The sequence below is a fragment of the Marmota flaviventris genome, chromosome 7, assembly GCF_047511675.1.
Source record: "Marmota flaviventris isolate mMarFla1 chromosome 7, mMarFla1.hap1, whole genome shotgun sequence".
NCBI classification, from domain to species: Eukaryota; Metazoa; Chordata; class Mammalia; order Rodentia; family Sciuridae; genus Marmota; species Marmota flaviventris.
In genome coordinates, this window is record NC_092504.1 from 128,824,803 (window position 1) to 128,844,307 (window position 19,505).

The window sequence follows — 19,505 nt, forward strand, 5'->3', positions numbered from 1 at the left end:
GATCAAATCCAAGTCATTGTCAGGAAAACACATGCCAAGAGAGAAAGTCAAAATATTGGCTATAAAATCTTTTAAGACCCAGAACTCAGAAAGTGGGTGCCTTAGAATAATAGTCAACCTGAAGAAAGTTCTCCAAAAAGTTTTTAAGGCATGACTCAACAGGAACCTCTCAATCAAACAAAGCTTGTAAGGAACTTGAAGATGCAAGGTATATGTGGATTCCAATAAAATTCACAAAAAGAGCTTTAATGGTCTTAAGAAAATTCCATAGACAGAAGCATACCAAAATTTGGTTGAAAAAAATAAAGAGTACAAAATCACACTGGCCTTTAAAAACTCAAAATTATAAGGGCAGGAAGCAAATGGAAAAAATATTCAGTTGCAAACAAATGTCACCTTTCAAGCAAAAGCAAGGATGACTAAGAAGGTGGAACCAAGAACACAGAGAGCAAGAGTTATATCCAAGAGCCATAGAAAATCAGTCCTCCGTCTTTAGTCTAATCAAGAAACTATTGATCTGTGCCCAGCTGGACTTGAGAATTGACATGAAACAGTAAATTCTGTGGGCCTTTTAAGAATGTGCACCATGGGAGTCCTGTGACTGTCCCAACATTTTGTACCAGGTATATAGCTGGTGATAACTGTCTCTTTAGTTCACAGAATTACATGTCAAGAACTATATTTGAAAAGCTATAGTAGAAAAGCTACATCAGCACTCTTACCTGATTCCTATGATAACATTCTAGATTTTAAACTAATGCTGCAATGGGATAACACTTCTAATGGCATTGGGAGGACTAACTATATTTTGCATATATATAATATATTCACAAATTCTTTAACAAGCACAGGTTATACTTGGTGACTCCCTGTCAACCAATTAGGGTGTAAAGGAAGTAACAAGATGAAAACAGAATGTTTTAAAGGTACTGTGGCTTCATGCTCTTCATTCTGTTGTGATGCTACCACCTCTTGAGGAACTCTAGAAACCTATGGAGAGACTACAAGACTAAAGAATGCCAACAACCCTGGGAGTGAGCTACCTAGGAAATGTACCTTTCTTTCAGTCCTAGTCAAGTCTTCATGAGACTGCAGGCGCAGCCCAACTTTTAGCTATAACTTCATAAGAGACCCTAAGCTAGAACCATTTAGATGCTTCTGAATTCCTGACTCACAGAAACAATTAAGATGCTAGATTTGGAGATAAATTTATTATCCAGCAATAAATAATATGCAACCACCAATAATAATTACATACCTATTGCTCTTTTTCCTGGTAAAAAAAAACATCCCTTAATAGTAAAAAAGGAATATTTCAAACAAGCAGCAAAAAATTACTTTCTGGAAACACAAGATTATGACCATATAAGAGCTGTCTTTTCAATGATGTATAGAATAACTGCAACAAGGGCAGTGGTGCGTGCCTATAATCCCAGCAGCTTGGAAGGCTGAGGTAGGAGTATCTCAAGTTCAAAGGCAGTCTCAGCAACTTAGGTCCTAAGCAACTCAGTGAGACCCTGTCTCAAAATAATAATTTTTTTTTTTTTTTAAAGGCTAGCGGGGCTGGGGATGTGGCTCAAGCGGTAGCACGCTCGCCTGGCATGCGTGCAGCCCGGGTTCGATCCTCAGCACCACATACAAAACAAAGATGTTGTGTTCGCCGAACAACTAAAAAATAAATATTAAAAAAATTCTCTCCCCCCCCTTTTAAAAAAAAAAAGGCTAGGGATTTAGTGGTTAGGTGCCCCTGGGGTTCAGTACCGGGCCCCAAAAATTTAAAAACTAAAACCAAAAGTAACTGCTATACCACTTGGATCCTTGCTACATGCTACCATACATAATGTAATATTCTCATGGATTAGAGTGTAAAATGTTTCTGTAGGTTCTGCATCTGCACTGCATGCAGAATCACCCAACCTCAAAACAAAAAATATTTGGGGGAGAAATTCTGTTGGTATTAAACATGTTCAGACATTTTTTTCTCACCAGTATTCCCTAAACAATACAACCATTTATATAGCACTTACAACATAGTAGGTATTATAAGCAATCTATAGATGATTTAAAGTGTATTGATAGATATGCATAGTAGGTTAACTGCAAATACTGTGCCATTTTATAAAATGGACTTGAGCATCTATTGATTTGGGTATCCAAAGAGGGTCCTGCAAACAATCCTCTGAGGGTACTGCAGGATGACTGCATGAGAAAACAGAGGTTTCAGTTTTGAAAAATGACATCACAGAGCAATATAAAAGGCAGAGCAAAAATTTAAATCTACTGACTCTGAAGTTAAGTTTTTTCTATTATGCTATACCAAGGGTCAGCAAACTTTTTCTGCAATGGGCAAGATGTTAAGTATTTCCAGCGTTACAAGTCATAGGTGTTATTATTTGCATCTGCAATAGCCCTGCAAAAGTCCGTGTTTTAGACGATGCAGCAAATTTCAGAGGTGTTAATGATGGGATCCTGAGGGATGTACCTCATCAGTAGATTAACTACTGGATGGGATCTATAATCAGGTGGGGTATGGCTGGAGAAAGTAGGTCACCAGGGGACATTAGGACTATATCTATCCCTGCCCTCTTCCTCTGTCTCCTACTCTTTCCCTTCTTTCTGGTTGCCATGAGCTGAGCAACTTTCCTTTGCCACACTCATCTGCCATGATGTTCTGTCTCATGATGGCCCCTGAGAAACAGAGTTGGCCAACTATGGACTGAGACCTTTGAAACTGAACCAAAATAAACCTTTTCTTCTCTAAAATTTTTTTGGGGGTGGGGGTGGTAACCTGGGATTGAACTCAGGGGCATGCGATCTGAGCCACATCCCCAGCACTATTTTGTATTTTATTTAGAGACAAGGTCTCACCGAGTTGCTTAGCGCCTCACTTTTGCTGAGGCTGGCTTTGAACTTGAGATCCTCTTTCCTTAGTCTCCCAAGCTGCTGGGATTACAGGCATGCACCACCATGTCCAGCTAAAAAAAACACTTTTTAATAATCAAAACAAGACTGCAACATGAATTTGAACTATTCTTTATTATCTGCTTTTTAAAAATAACTTTATTTTATTTATTTTTATATGGTGCTGAGGATCAAATCCAGGGCCTCACACGTGCTAGGCAAGCGCTCTACCACTGAGCCACAACCCCAGCCTCTATTATCTGCTTTTTATCTGCAGTGGCAGATAATAAAGAATAATGGTCTCAGTAGGTTAATTATAAATTACTATTAAAAAGAGGAATTACACTAACAGCCAACACTAACAGAGTCCCACACTAATTATGTAGTTAGAAATTTATAGTACTATAAAGTAATTAGCAGGGTAAAACAGATATTAAATGTGAAATTAAAACTTAAATGTTAAAGACTATTTATAATTAAATCCCTATTTATTTTGAAAGTATAAAAGTAAGCAGTATTTATCTTCTATTGCTTAGAGAAATTCACAAAATATCTATTGTTCTCTAACTGTGTAAAACATATTCCCAGAAGATGTTCAATAAAAAGCTGAGAAAAAACTATATTACTCAAGACACAAATAAATACACACACACACACACACACACACACACCAGAGCCAATAAAAAGAAGTCTTTGAATGTTATACCTGTGTCAGCTTCATGCTCCTTATTTTCATCTGTAAGGGGGTTGTCATGAAGCTTCAAATAGATCTCTATAGCAATTCTTGCTGCCTTGAAGTAAAACGGATGCTGTCGAAGTACATCTTCTAGTTTTAATAAGTCCACATATGATCTAAGGGTAATCTTCCTCATACAGTATGTATGAAAGTCAAACTGGTCGTCAGTGATTTCTATAAAATGCTAACAAAATTACCTTTTTATTATTACACTGAAGTATTGCAATGTCTAAGAAAACTATAAAGTCAAAGCCTTGGAATTACTTGTTTCTTTGGAATGAAAACTTAAGTCAAAAATATACAAAAAATTACAACCATTCAATATAAATATTTTGCATAAATAAAATATTTTACATATCAAATAAGCAAATATAGTTGGTCATCACCTAGCAAAGGATATGATATACAGCAAGCACTGATAACTGCTGAATAAAAGAAAAGCACAATGCTTTTATTTACACACACACACACACACACACACAATTTATTCCTGCCTTAATCAGATTTAAGTAAAGTCATTCTGACAAACCAACCATAACTGATTAATATGTAAGATGGGGGCTGGGGCTGTAGCTCAGTGGAAGAGTGCTTGCCTAGCATGCGTGAGGCACTGGGTTCGATCCTTAGCACCACATATAAATAAACAAATAAAATAATGGCATTCTGTCCATCTACAACTACAAAAAAATTTTTAAAAAGATGTAACTAAAAATATGATTATGTATATATATATAAAATGGTTCAGTACAGTAGACTCTCATTAGACAATTTAGAACAATCTGTAAAGGATTATTATATGTAGCATTTGGTAAAAATATTCTTTTCTGAGGGTATAAATCTGAACCCTATGTAGTTTAATGCTGGTATATAGGAGATAAATCAGCTAGCTAGTAAGCCAGACAATCAGCAACTTCCACCTTTCAACCAAGCAATGGGATTCTGTGCTTGACAATATTATAAATGTGAATTATATAAACTATTTTTATCTGTGAAAAACACACATAAAAACAAAAGCCTATTACTAGTGATAGAAATGAATATAAAGTGAAGAAGACTAAGAAAACAAAGACTTTGTCAAAAAATAAAGAACTGCACATGCTACAGACGTATTGTAAAAGGGTTGTGAAGCTTGGATATTATCAAGAATATACTGCTGGCCATCACAAATCAACCCCACAAAAAACGGGATTCTAGGATTAGTTAATGAGCTATTATGTACTACTGAAGCAGCAGCAGCAATTCCAAAGATAGATTAAAAACAAAACCTAAAAACAGCTAAGATACAATAACGTAAAATTTTTAAAAAGAGTTCTTACAAGAAAAATACCATACACAAGTTAGCTAAAAACAAAGCATATAATTCTTCTATTACAAAAACTGAAAACAGTGAATTACCTATTATGAATTATAATTAGAAGAGGAAAAAAACTAGATTTCCCAAAAAACTTTCAATGTCTGACAGAATAAAAAGATAAATAAGGTACTTACTCTCTCAATTTCATGACATTTCTTAAGTGCTTCACCAAATTTATTCATTGCTTTATATGCCTGGGCACATTCTGTCTGGAACCACATGCATTGCATTTCATTCAAATTCTCAACTGCTGATGTTCCTTCCTACATGAAAAATCACACATATCAAGACCATTTCTTACCAAATACACCATTCATCACAAGATTTAAAAAGGAAAAAGATAATCAACTGATATGAGTTCTTTCAAAACAATTTGCTGGATCTATACTCAAAATCTCAGGGTAAAAAGGAATAGTTCATATGTGAAAGAAAATGAAATTACTTTTTAATCACTAAAAATAATAGATTTTCAAATGATTAAATAAAAGGTTTAATTGTGCAGCAGAGATTAGCATAAGAAAAAGAACACCAGTACACAGCAAATATTCAATAGATACTAATTCTCTTAACCCCTAAAAAGTTTCTCTAGATATATACTAATATAAACCAGAATTTAAAAATCCATCATACAACTATGTAAAAAGAAAATGTTTTATACTGACATTGTTTTAAATGTCTTCTAATATAATAATCTAATTAAAATCTGGACTATTTTGCTGATGAAAATATTAAAAACAAAATTTATAAAGGAGACAGTATGAATATAAACTGGCTCAAGTCCTCTTTATTCATAAATAAGAACATAAGTTGTACAAACCCTTGTAAACTTTGAGCACATTTCTTCAGCCTCTTTAATCAGATTGGCTTTTAGCATATACTTTGCACACTTAGAGTTGATGAATCTATCTGCTGTGTCCAAGGCCTGAGCTTCATCCATCCACCTTGCAGCTTCTTTAATATTTCCAGCATGCTTACAAGGTACAAAAGCAAAATAGACCAATAAGTACACTCATTTTACTGTGCAGGTAATTTGTTACCTGTTGATAAGTAATGAAAATAAACAAATGAAGGAAAAAAACAAAAGATTTTCACGGCTCAAAAGATGCTATTCAATATACAAGCATGTTTTCCTCCATAATCTAAGTTCCAGTATCTTTCTGGCCATCTAAAATGCATGCTCTCTGACAGAGAGTCTGGTTTTAACTATTTTATTTACTGTTAGTCCCATTATATATATAGATCCTAGCACATAGCAATACTCAAAAATAGCTGTCAAAATCTAAGAATAAATATTAATAAAAGTCTTTAAACCAAATAAAAATTTATATATACCAACTTAAAAGTCCTAAGATGGAAATTAATAGCCAATTTCCACAACAAAGAAACCACAGATAAGCATTATTGTTTAGAACATTAATGGACATTCTCCCAATGATCCTGATTCTAATCCACCCAGCTAGTCCATTTGGCAAAGCCACAAAACCTGATGAACAAAACCTGGGCTTTAAAAGGGTTAGAAATACCATGTAATGGCAGAGTGCTTGCCTAGAGTGTGTAAGACCCTGTATTTGATTTCTAATACTGCCTACCCCCACCAAAATAGCAATTTACAATTAATTACTTAATTTCCTGCTAAATAAACTATTAGTTTATAACCACTCTCAAAAACTTTGATTTATGAAATTGTATTTGCAATAGAAAGAAGAACCAACTTTAAGGTGCTAATCATAATAAGACTGAAAATTCATAAGCAGAGCCCAGAAGGCAAATCAGAAAAGATAATATGTAGAATTCATAATAAAATCTTCACTGTTTCACTTCATTTATACATACCGAGGGGTGACCATAATTAACAGTTGCTGTAATCACATACTTTATTAGCAAATAAAATTACCCTTGGATTACATATACTTTTAATCCCCCAAACCAAGAGAATAAACCAGATGTGTGAATGAGAAATATATATACACACACATATGTAGTACATACCTATAAAATACATATGAATGGCCTTATGTATGTATATGTATATAGACATAGATGAAGGATCAAAAAAGCATGGCCACATTATAAACATAATCACACTAAGAAATAGACTTCTTATTCCATGTTTTGTATGATGTCATTTTTCTTACATTTAGAATCTATAAAATACAGAAAAAATTATGACTAATATCATTACCTTAAAGGAAAAAGGAAAGATTTTTACCTTATAGATTTTAGCTTTCACAAGAAAAAGTTCTATCAATGTAGGTGTACTTTCAATAGCAGTATTTATGTATTCCAGAGCAATAGATGGCTGACCAATTTTGTCATAATGTTGTGCCAAGTAGTACTGGACCCAAAGTAATGTTGTTGGTGGTTCCTCCTTTCCATCATCTTTAAAAAGTGAGGAATAGGGGAAGAGAATTCAAATGATTAGGTATTACACATGTTAAGAGTGCCCCCCTCAAAATGGTCCCTATATTCATAAGGAAAGAAGTTTGAAAGTAGTTTGTGTACAAAACTACATCATGGTATATAAAATCTTTGGAAGGGATCATGTTTTCTGTTCTACATCCTCACAATATTTTAGCACAATGCTTTGCATTTAAGAACTTTTCATAACAAATAAGGCTAATAAGATTAATCATATAACTAACTGCCTTAAGAAAGAAAAAAAAAAAAGAGTGAAGGGAGACAAAATTGTACTAGAACTAGAGAATGCAATGATCAGGATGCTCTTTTAAGGCAGGGTGGGGGGGGGAAATCAAAAGAAATTCCCCAGTAATATGAGGTTTAAAAAAACAAAAAAGACTACTTGAGTTTCTATCTAATGCATTTAACTGTATGTATGTTTGTGATGCAGTTATTTTGAATTTTGGTGGTATTCTTAGTAACCTAATATTATACTGAACATACAAAGATGAATTATTTAGTCTGAATAAAAATTATATCCAAAAATGAGATAACATGTTTAAAAAAACCTTATATTTTAGTTCATGATTTAATATACTCCCCCAAAAATGTGTGGGTTGTATATTTAAATTACACACTAAAATTTTTTTTAAACTCAAAATTTCTAAAACTTGGGAACTGTTATTTGCTTTCAAATAAAGCAATATACTGCTTATTTTCTTCCTACTAAAAGCAAGATGGCTCAGTGGACAAACAATAGGAGTGGAACTCACCAACTCCCGATCTGATAGATCTGCAACAAAAGTGCTGCATATTCTTGGGCATGTCATTGAACCTCTTCCACATTTGTAAAATATGTAGGAAATTGCTGATAATCAAAGGAACATCATGATGATTAACCAATGAAACCATGGTAACGCCTTTTAAAAAGTACTATTAAGATTAACCTGAGACTTAGAAACAATGACCAACTTATGCAATGCACACCCCAGGTTCCATATTGGGCTTTCACAGTATAGAAACCAGAGGTCCTGGAAAAACAATGATTCCAGATCTTCAGTGGCAGTGTACAAGATAAACTACAGTATCTTGTCACATCAAATAGCAAAAAAGCTACCAAAACTACCATGGCACGAGAAGGACAAAACCACTTGAGATTGGAAATATCAAGTGTGTTTAAAATCCACAAGTTCATAATTTTTAATTTTTATTTGCCATCTCCAAAAGATGCTACTGAACCAATTCACTCTTTTCCAAATTGGTACAGAACCAAAAAAAGAAGGTAGACGGTAGATGAGAAAAAAACGTTATTATCATGCTTTTCCTATACAATCTGAAATACTAGGTAAGCAGAAAAGAAATGAAACTTCTCTTTTAATCACAAGATATGCCTACTGATGGAAGAATACGCCACCTATAAAATAATCTTGGCTTGCCCCTCTGATGTTTAAAAAAAATAAAGATAAAAGCAAAACAACCATAATAGAATATCACATCTAATCAAACCTCAAGCCAGACCTATGTATTAGAAGGTTCTGCAGTAACAGAAATGTTTTATATCTGCCCTGTCCAATTTGGTAGGCAGTATCTATTGTACAGCACTTGAAATGTACTGTTACTGAGGAACTGAATTTTGTTTAATTTTTAAAAAGTGCAAATAGTCACTGTGGCTAATGGCTACCATATTAGACAACTCTATATCCAACCACCAACTTACAGAAAATTCAGAGGACAAAAGAACAATGTGCTAAAATGTAGGGGTACATTCAAAACCTAGACTAAGAAAACACAAAAAATTTATAGTAAATTATAAACCTTATCTGGATCTACATTCAGACAAACTTTAAAAAGTATGGAAAAAAGAAATATAATGGGAAATGTGAATATGGACTGGATAGTTTATGTAAATAAAGCATTAATTTCTTTTTTTTTTTTTCATAGTACTGGGGATTTACCCAGGGGTGCTTTGACACTAGCCCCGTTTTATTTTTTTTCTTTTGAGATAATTTGCCAAGGTTGGCCTTGAACTTGCAGTCCACCTGCCTCAGTCTCCAGAGCTGCTGGGATTATAAGCATGTGCCACAGCACCTGGGTGAAAGTATTAATTTTCAATCATGATAATAGTAATTACAGGATATTTTAAGTTCTTTATCTTTAAACATACTGAAATATTCACAAATGAAATGTGAGTTTCAGATTTATTTCAGAATATAAGAACAGAAGGAAGTAGGTAAGACTATAAATGAATAAGATGAATACATTTGGACATGAATTTAAAATTACTGAAGTTGAGTGATGTATAGAAAGGACATTTACATTATTACCTCTAGTTTTATTGAGGTTTTAAATTTTACATAAACTTTTCCCAATAAACTAATATGAATCTCTTCTAACAAAATATCGTTACACAATGTACAAATTAATGGTTCTTCATTATAGTAGGAAAAATATTGTAATGTACCATGTTTGCAACAAATAATTAATACTGACCTTCTGATTAAGAAGTTCATAATGTATTAAGAATTTCAAGGTGTTTTTAAAAGGCAAAGCTTAGGCACTTACCATTGGGGTTAAATAAACGGCAGCTTTTTAGAGAGGTTTCATAACCTACTACTAATTCTTCTATGATTGCCACCTAAAGTATAAACACATAAGCACACTTTAATAGAAAAAATACGTGGTTACCACTCATGAAAAATTTGCTATTTACTAATGAAGACTAAATAAACACACTCACCTTTATAAATATCTTACCCTCTGAGTAAAAATTTGAAAATGTAAGTAATATATTTGTGAGCTACACATTAAGCTCTAACTTTTTTAAAAAAACTTATTGGTAAACTCCTTTTCCCTGGTAGAAAATAAAGCATCAGCTGAACCAGAAATCAGGAAAGGCAACACTGTATATGATTTATATCTTGAATCATTTTTATCTCAAATCACATAAATAACACCCACGAGTAACATTTGTTCTTTAAGAATCAAGAATTAAACAGTATGTGAAAAGAGAAGTTTCCATAAGTAGATGGTTGTGTTCAACTGTCACTTTCATAATCCAGGAGAGAACATTAGTTGAAAGTGAAACAGAACACTGGGGCATCTGAGGCCCAGGAGAACAAGTGGCTATCCAGGTGTGATTTCTCCAGAGTCTGGACTGTTCTACCTTTTCCTGGCTTCCTGAGAGATCTTGAATATTCTTATTTCATTCATTCTCTTCTTTAAGCTGAACAAGGTTACATTTTTATGGACTTGATTTGTGCAAGGAAAAGAGAAAAATTAATAAAGCCCATAACTTCAGTCTTTCAATAAAGACTGGCAATGCAAGCTATAGTACATGGTTATTCATATTTAATTTGTTTCATTTCTCTGATTCTTTTCAATATATTTTGTTTTTAATCCAACTAACATGTTTTGCTTGCACTTGCAAGCAAATTAATGTAAATTAAGATTAAAACACCCTCTAAATAAGCATTTTGAATCTTACAACACAGTGCTGAAAAGAGTAAGTTAACTCACTGGGGACAGTAAATAACTCTTCTGACAATTTTTTTTCCTCTACCAAATAAAAATCAGAAAATTACTAAGCTAAAATAGGTTTTAAAAAAAAATCACTTCTGACTTCTGAAATAAATAAGGATTAGAGAAAATGTTGGAGAAATCACTATTTTATCAACTTTTTATAACCCACACTGATTCATGAACTTATTAGCAAAAACAAAGGAAAGAAAACAAGCACTGAGTTACCAAAGAGAAAAAGGAATTAAAAGGCACAGAGGCATTCAAACTGCAAACTAAGAAGACTGATAGCAGATTCACAACAGGGATAATCAAGACTCAATCATTGTAAATACTGAATAAAGACATGACACTAAAAGAAAACATTGTATTTTATTTTACCTTTTCTTTATCTTTGTATAAGGACCTCAAAGTATTGAAGACTGGTGGACAACCTTTGCTGAAATTCATCCTTAGGAACTTATCCAAACATTCTTTAAACTTTTCACCTTGGAAGAGAAAAATCCTGTTGGCTTACATTTGCCCAGAGACACAACTCTAACAAAGCATACCTTAATCTTCATTTACATACTCATGCTTAAAACCAACAGCATTTTCATGCCTTTGCCATTATTCTCAACTTACCAGATAAAAAGTTTAATGGCAGCCTTCTTGGCACCAGTCCCCTGGGATATTTAGTCCAGGCTTCCTCATATATTTTTAGCCGTTCTAACATATTAGCTGTGAAAAAGAAAACTTGATTTTGTATGTAATTATAAATTACACATTTTTATGGCAAATTTTAAGTTTCTCACAGTAATTAAAATATGTAACAAGACAATTTGAAGATGAGAAGAAAATTTATTTGTAATCTTGCCACCTAAATATATTATCATTTAAAAATATTTATATCCAGTAATTTATTTCATATCTTAAATACCTAGAACTATACAGTATAATTTTCTTTATCCCATTCTCACTTAGGTAAGCTTTCAAAATCTGAGCGCTTTACTTAGTACTGAAAAGGTTTCACTACTGTGTCCCCCTAACGTTGCTTCTCCACTGTTTATCTTCAACCCTCTAACTGCTCTCCTTTGATCTCTCCAGAGCTTTTGGACCAATCCCCTCTCTTACATTTCTCCCTATTTATTTTATGTTTTTTCGTCTACTCTCAGTGCAAACATAAATAGGCTTTCCTCAGTTTAATCTTTCATTTCACTACTTTTTCTCAGCTGTGACCTCTCTTATATTCAGCCTATTAAGATTTTTATTTCAATTAATAGGCTTTTCATTTCCTAGATTCCTAATGAGTACTTTCACATGACTATTCATGTTTCATGGCTGCAATGCCCTCTATTCATCTTAAATTCCTCCACCATCTCTACTCTCCCTTTTGTAGTCACTGTTAATTACTATCCAGTGCTGGTGTTCCCATGATAGTCTGAGAATCTTTGTTACAAAGTATCTGTAGTCAGGTTTCTCTTCTATACATCAATGGTAACAAGAATGGCTCACTTGAGGGAAATAGCTTCATATTATATCATTTTGCTAGGAATCCTGCCTATTTGTTTCTGGGCCTATCTCCACAAGTGGACACCATTTTGGGAAAGAGGAAGTTGGGGGAGAGGCCACAAACAGGGTTTCTGGAACCAAGTTTATCTGAGTGATGGAAATTTTATCTGTCTTTCTACAAAGGAACAATACTGCTCATTCAGCATGGCTATATGCATATGACACTGGGAGGCTCTTCTGTTGTAGCCACAGTTTACCACACAGATTATGCTTTCTTTGCATCTTTCCTTAAGGAAAACATCTCCATTTCTGTCAACTGAAATTTCCATTTCAGGGCTGAGTTTGTAGTTCAGTGGTGGAGCACTTGCCTAGCATGCAAGAGGCACTGGGTTCAATCCTCAGTACCACACAAAAACAAATAAATAAAAGTAAAGGCATTGTGTCCATCTACAACTAAAAATATATATATATTAAAAAAAAAAATTCCCTTTCATGATTTTGAGGCTACGGTGCATTTGTGAGTTCTTTAAAATTGAGATGTTTTCAATCAATTTGTAGCAGAAACAAGATTTTAGGACATGCTCAATTTGTCATATGAAATGGAAGTATGCAATGTACTTTTGAACCAACTCTTAACAGTTATTTTTCTAGTACGTTAACAAGAAGCAATTAAAACTTAGTATTAACAACTCTACCTGGCTTCAGTGCTTTTTCTAAGCCTTTGTAATAGGCCCAGTTCTCAGGATTTCGCTCTTGTAATCCTCTATAAACATCAGCAGCATCTTCCAAGCGACACAATTGCAACAGAAGTTCCCCTGATTATTTAAGGAAAAAAAAAAAAAAAGCTAAGAAAAATCTTCAAATTTTTTTTTGAACTTTTCCTCAAAATTTCTCTTAAAACCTTATTATAAATCAATGTTGAGAAATGGATAGATTTGTTATCCTTCTGGAAGTCCCATCTCCCTCCAAGAAGACTATTTATCATGTAATTTTATTATCTCCTTCTTAGAAGTCTACATTATTTAGAAATGCCATTTTTAAAAATAATGTTATTATATTTTTTACAACTTTATTTATTTTTATGTGGTGCTGAGGATCAAACCCAGTGCCTCACACATGCTAGGCTAGCGCTCTGAGCTACAATTCTAGCCCTAGAAATGCCATTTTCTTCAGATCCTCTATTTATTCAGGGAAGACTGTCCAAACTCAGGCCACATTCCCATGTTAACTGAACACCTATCACCAAACCACCATCTTCCTCAACTATTCCTAATATCTTAAGAAAAACTTTGAGGCTGTGGCTCAGGGGCAGAGCACATGCCTAGCATGTGTGAGGCACTGGGTTTGATGCTTGCACCATGTATAAGTAAATAAAATAAACGTCCATCTACAACTTTAAAAGAATTAAAAAAAAAAAAAAAAAAAAACTTTGACATCTAAATCAATAACCCAATTTAATACCCTGTCCTCATGATCCCTTAATCAACTACAAAACAATTCTATGGTAGCAATCCATAACAACCTGACCACACTCAAAATCACCTGGCCTAGCTGGAAGCAGTGGTACACACTTATAATCCCAGTGGACCAGGAGGCTGAGGCAAGAGGATTGCATGCTCAAGGCCAGCCTCATCAACTTAATGATGCCCTAAGCAACTTAGTGAGACCCTATCTCAAAATTAAAAAAAATAAAAATAAAAAATAAGTTAAAAGAAGGGAATGTGGTTCAGAGTGGTTATGCATCTCTGGGTTCAATCCCAGGTACCAAAAAAAGCCCCATTAGTCTTTATATTTTTATCTCTTCCAACAACCAAATAAGCATCCTGCTTTAAGCTTAACTATCTCTCTCTTATCTAATTTTACTCCAATCCCAAACCATTCCCTTTTCTTTAAGCATATTAGCAAATTATAGACTCAATGCTTGCCTTCCCCCAGCTATAATAAATCATTCCCTGAATAACATTAGCAGTAACAAGCATCAAAACTATCTCAAAACTAGGCTTCAATTATTTACTTCACACCACACTAAAGACTGGATAATTCCAAATGTTTGTTGAACAATTTCTCATGGAAGGAAGCAAGTTAGATGAATAAAGAGAGACAATAGTTGGAATGGAAATACATGAGCTCCAAAGTCACATGAACATCTGACACTACTCAGGATTGCTTTCCCATACTATTTATCAGCTTCCATTCACCAAAGGTATTATTTTCAAACTATTATTTCACCCTTCCATTCTTCACTTCCATCAGGTAATTAAAAACAAACTGAATATTCACTTTGCATTTTAAATGTTGTATATTAACTAATTAAATTCTCAGAACTTTATGAAGTAAGTTACTATTTTTTTCATCATTTTTAAAGCAGAGAACTTAAGTAAACCTGTGAAGGATATTTCAAAGAGTATTGGTAACCAGAATTTGAACCCAAGCAATTTAGCTAAAATAATTCATATCCCTAACATCCATACCAGTGGTTTTCAACCAGGGTACCTTTTGGCACTATCTAAAGAAATTTTGGTTGTCATACTGGGGTGATGGGTCTAAAGGGAAGAAGCTAGGGATGCTGCTAAATATCTATAATGCACACAAGCAATCTCCACCCCCAATAACTCAAGCTCATAATATCAACAATACAAGCTGGCAAAGTCTACTCTATATTAATCAAAGATCAACTTCACTGAAAACATAAAAAATAACCTGCAATTTTACTACTCTACATTGCATCCACCCTCATTTCCTCCCCATAAACTCCTCCCACCTTTTTAGTATGGAGGGAACTCTGAATTAATTATATAAGGAGTGGGGATATAGCTCAGCAGTAGAGTACTTGCCTAGTGTATTCGAGGCTCTGGGTTGAATCCTGAATTCCACACACGTGTGCATACGCATACATACACACACAAAGGAATTAACTATAAAACATTTTACCTATCTTTGCCCACTCATCAACTTCAGGAAGTTCCAAGTGATCTTTATCATCTCATTCTCTCCCCTCAATCACCACCACTAACAATAATGCCTTTGAAGCTAGAATAAGTCCACTTTCAGCTTCCTTCTCTTTATATACCTGTCCCAAAACCTAACAACATATATTTTGTGGAAAAGCTGAGTGCCTTGTTTCTCTTTCATGTAGAAAATGGAAGCAATGATAAGAAAACTCCCAAATACCTCTACTTCTACACGTGCTTGTCCATGTACAACCATCTTTGTTACTAGGGATAAACTATTCATACGTACTTTTATCTAAAGTTCATCTTTCAAATTATCTACAAGATCACATCCCCTCTACATTATCAAGTATTCTTTTGTTTCATTTCCCAATCAGCACAAATACATGCTACAAAAAAGAAACCTTTAGATCCTTACAATATTTCATCTACACCACCCCACTGTTTCCTATACAACAAATCCTTCTGAGTCACTTGTGCTTAACAATTTCAATTCCTCTACTCTCACTTTCATTTGAAAAGATCTGATATTTGGGCTTTTATTACCTTCCTCCCAAATGTTCAGATTATGTGTTTGTTAAGATCACTAACAAATTCCAAACTGCTAAAATCCATGGGTCAATTCTGAGTCAGAATCTAATTTGACCTATCTACTATTCTTCCTCAATAATAAAATTATTAACAGGAATGAAGAAAATATTATGCTTCAAATTACCTTGAAAACTATGAAGTATTTCTACTAAGAAACTGAGGTCCAAGCCTTGTTCCTGGTAACCAACAAAAAGAACTTGTGATCTATTTTTTCCAGACTTCTGATCTTTCCATCATGTCAGACTTCCTTTATTTTGTTTATTTATTTTTATATATGACAGCGGAATGCATTGCAATTCTTATTACACATATCGAGCACAATTTTTCATATCTCTGGTTATATACAATTCATGTCTTCATACCTGCACTTTGCATAATAATGATCATCACGGTCCATTGTCATTAATAACCCTATGCCCCTCCCTTCCCCTCCAACCCCTCTGCCCTATCTAGAGTTCGTCTATTCCTCCCATGCTCTCTCCCCCTATCCCACTATGAATCAGCCACTTTATATTAAAGAAAATATTTGGCATTTGGTTTTTTGGGATTGGCTAACTTCACTTAGTATTATATTCGCTAACTCCATCCATTTACCTGCAAATACCATGATTTTATTCTTTTATTGCTGAGTAATGTTCCATTGTATATATATATATGCTGAGTGATGTTCCATTGTGTGTATACACACACACACACACACACACACATATATATACAATGTTCCATTGTATATATATGTATATATATCCTTTCATCTACTGAAGGGCATCTAGGTTGGTTCCACAGTTTAGCTATTGTGAACTGTGCTGCTATAAACACTGATGTGGCTGTGTCCCTGTAGTATGCTGTTTTTAAGTCCTTCGGGTATACTAATCTCTAGGGTATATAAAGAACTCAAAAAGCTAAACATCAAAAAAACAAATAACCCAATTAATAAATGGGCCAAGGACCTGAACAGACACTTCTCAGATGATATATAATCAATCAACAAATATATTAAAAAATGTTAATTATCACTAGCAATTAGAGAAATGCAATCAAACCACTCTAAGATTTCACCTCACTCCAGTCAGAATGGCAGCTATTATGAAGACAAACAACAATGATTGTTGGTGAGGATGTGGGGAAAAAGGTACAGTCATACACTGCTAGTGGAGTCCCACCAGCCAACTGGTGCAGCCAATATGGAAAGCAGTATGGAGATTTCTTGGAAAATTGAGAATGGAACCACCATTTGATCCAGCTATCCCTCTCCTCGGTCTATACCCAAAAGACCTCCTCCCTTTATAACCCATAGAAAACTAACGGATGATCAATTCAAATTAAAGTGGGCTATCCTGGACCTACAGTTCACTCAGGAGCTTTAGATGTCCAGTTTTTCTTGCCAGGAGCATTACCCTCTGACAAAAGTTTACCTGTGAGCAAATAATGACTATACTTACTACGCACATAGATTCTATAGTTTTATAGTGTCTAACTTCAAAGTGAATCAAAGAAATGTGAAAACAGCAAGCATAAGTTCCCCCAAACAGCCAGGGCAAAGCAACACTTTAGATGGTATTCTTAAAAATTTATGGGGGTAGAAAGGATAGTAGAATTAGACATTATTGCTCTATGTGCCTATATGATTACATGACCTGTGTAACTCTACATCAAATACAACCAGAGAATGAGAAGTTACACTTCATTTATGTATGACGTGTCAAGATGCATTCTACCGCCATGTATAACTAATTAGAATAAAAAAAATTATTTTAAAATTTTTTAAAAAATATTTGTCTTTTCAATTACTTATTCTTCTATCATATTTTTCAATCATGTCTTCAACTTCTAAAAACGTGGGCCTCCTTTTTTTTCCTTGACCCTCTAATAAATAGCAGCATAGGAACCATTTATTCAGGGATTGACCCACCTCCATCACAAACTACACATATAAACCCAAACCTTGTTTCCTTTCCTTCCAGAATTAATGTTCTTTTTACTCCCTCAAAGACATTCATATTAACCATAAAGACACCCAGGAATGTTCTATATACATTTCAGTGAATACCAATTTTTCAATGTGTGTTACTGGCAATTAAGAAATCTGGCACACACCACCTCCACTGTAGTTTTGCTAATAAGCTGTTTCTAAGGTAGTTAATCCTGTATCTTATAATTGCTTCCTATGTTCTGTGTTTAAACCCTGTAATGATTTTGAATCTCTGTATTTATGAAAAGATACTTTAAGAGAGTGGAGCATGCCTGTGATACCAGCTATACCCCAATGAGGCTGGAAGATCAGTTAAGCTCAGGAGTTTGAAACTAGGTTGGCCACACAGGGAGACCCTGTCTCAAAAACATCAGTAAAACACAAAAATGGATGCTTTGTTGATTTATTTCATTCAACTAATTTTTAATTGCAATTTCCCCAATATTAACGATATCCATTAAGTATATATTTTACCACATACAAATTATTTAACGTACACAATCATTAGATTTTACATCATCAAAAAGTTGAACTACACTCAGCTATCAGCTGATGACTATTCAGCCTTGCTCTTCGACATAATATTAAAATAAATGATGTTCTTTTAAAAATACCTTTGGTTTCTTCTACAGCAAGTTTATCACAAATCTGCTTTTCATAGGTACAAAGATGTTCCAAGGCTTCTCTATAGAGACCTGCTTCCCGAAGAACTTGATTTTGATATAAAAGGAGTTCGCTATATTCATAATCCACTTTATCAGGGGATGTCTGTACATGGACATAAGGAATACTAACAGTAAGAATTTTGTTTTCCTATTAGAAAATAATTTGTATACTCAAAAATATAAAAAGTCAAAGGACAACAGCTATTTGATAAATCATATTTTTAAAAAATTACTCAAAATATCTGTCTATGAAGCAATTAAGTAAACAGAAACAATATTAGTTTATAATAAATTGAATAAAAAGAACAATCTATTAGTTCTTATGTACATTAAATAAATATGGAAGAGGGGAAAGATCTTAACAAGAAATGCCTAATAATAAATCTAGGTAAGAGAGTAATTGATTCAGGTAATAATCATAACCAATAAATGATAAAATTAGTGATGAAAGTTTGATGAGAAAAAGCTATTCAGTTTCAAATTGTTTAATAAATTCAAACAGAGGATAAAACTCAACTTTATAGTTGCAGGTACCACCTTAACATAGAAATCAAATGGAAAAAAGAGCCGTCATGTGTCTCTCAATCTGATCAACAGAGAAGGATTCATTATTATGTCTAAAGTTTCCTACCAAAAATGCATAATTATTTCTAATGAGAAAATATTTTTTAAAAACCCCAAAGTAAGGAACATTCTACAAAAGCACTGCCTGTACTCTTCAAAAATATCAATGTCATGAAATACTAAGAACATTTTTAAAACTATTTCAGATTAAAGAGACTGAAGAAAAATGATAACTAGATGCCAGATATGATTCCAAAGTGGGAATGAGGAAAAAACTGGTAGAAAGAATACAAAAAGACAAGCAGTAAATTTTCAATATGGGCTATAACTTAGATAATAACAATTAATGTCCAACCATCTCTGCATA

The 19,505-nt window shown here is 33.8% G+C and overlaps 1 protein-coding gene across 3 annotated transcripts in view; it reads right to left on the reverse strand.

Annotated features, from left to right (window-relative positions):
* Naa15 (N-alpha-acetyltransferase 15, NatA auxiliary subunit) overlaps nt 1–19,505 on the reverse strand; it is a 69,934-nt gene that overhangs the window by 23,213 nt on the left and 27,216 nt on the right. For 2 of the 3 annotated variants that reach the window (XM_027926631.2, XM_071614658.1), the window contains exons 6-14: nt 18,524–18,677; nt 13,091–13,210; nt 11,529–11,624; nt 11,286–11,392; nt 9,951–10,023; nt 7,201–7,370; nt 5,809–5,961; nt 5,126–5,254; nt 3,608–3,821 (exon numbers count right to left, since the gene is read on the reverse strand). In XM_027926631.2, coding sequence (XP_027782432.1) covers nt 3,608–3,821; nt 5,126–5,254; nt 5,809–5,961; nt 7,201–7,370; nt 9,951–10,023; nt 11,286–11,392; nt 11,529–11,624; nt 13,091–13,210; nt 18,524–18,677 — 1,216 coding nt within the window. Of the gene's footprint in view, nt 1–3,607; nt 3,822–5,125; nt 5,255–5,808; nt 5,962–7,200; nt 7,371–8,161; nt 8,257–9,950; nt 10,024–11,285; nt 11,393–11,528; nt 11,625–13,090; nt 13,211–18,523; nt 18,678–19,505 lie in introns of those variants that run through there. The other variant, XR_011708034.1, reaches the window with a different exon arrangement.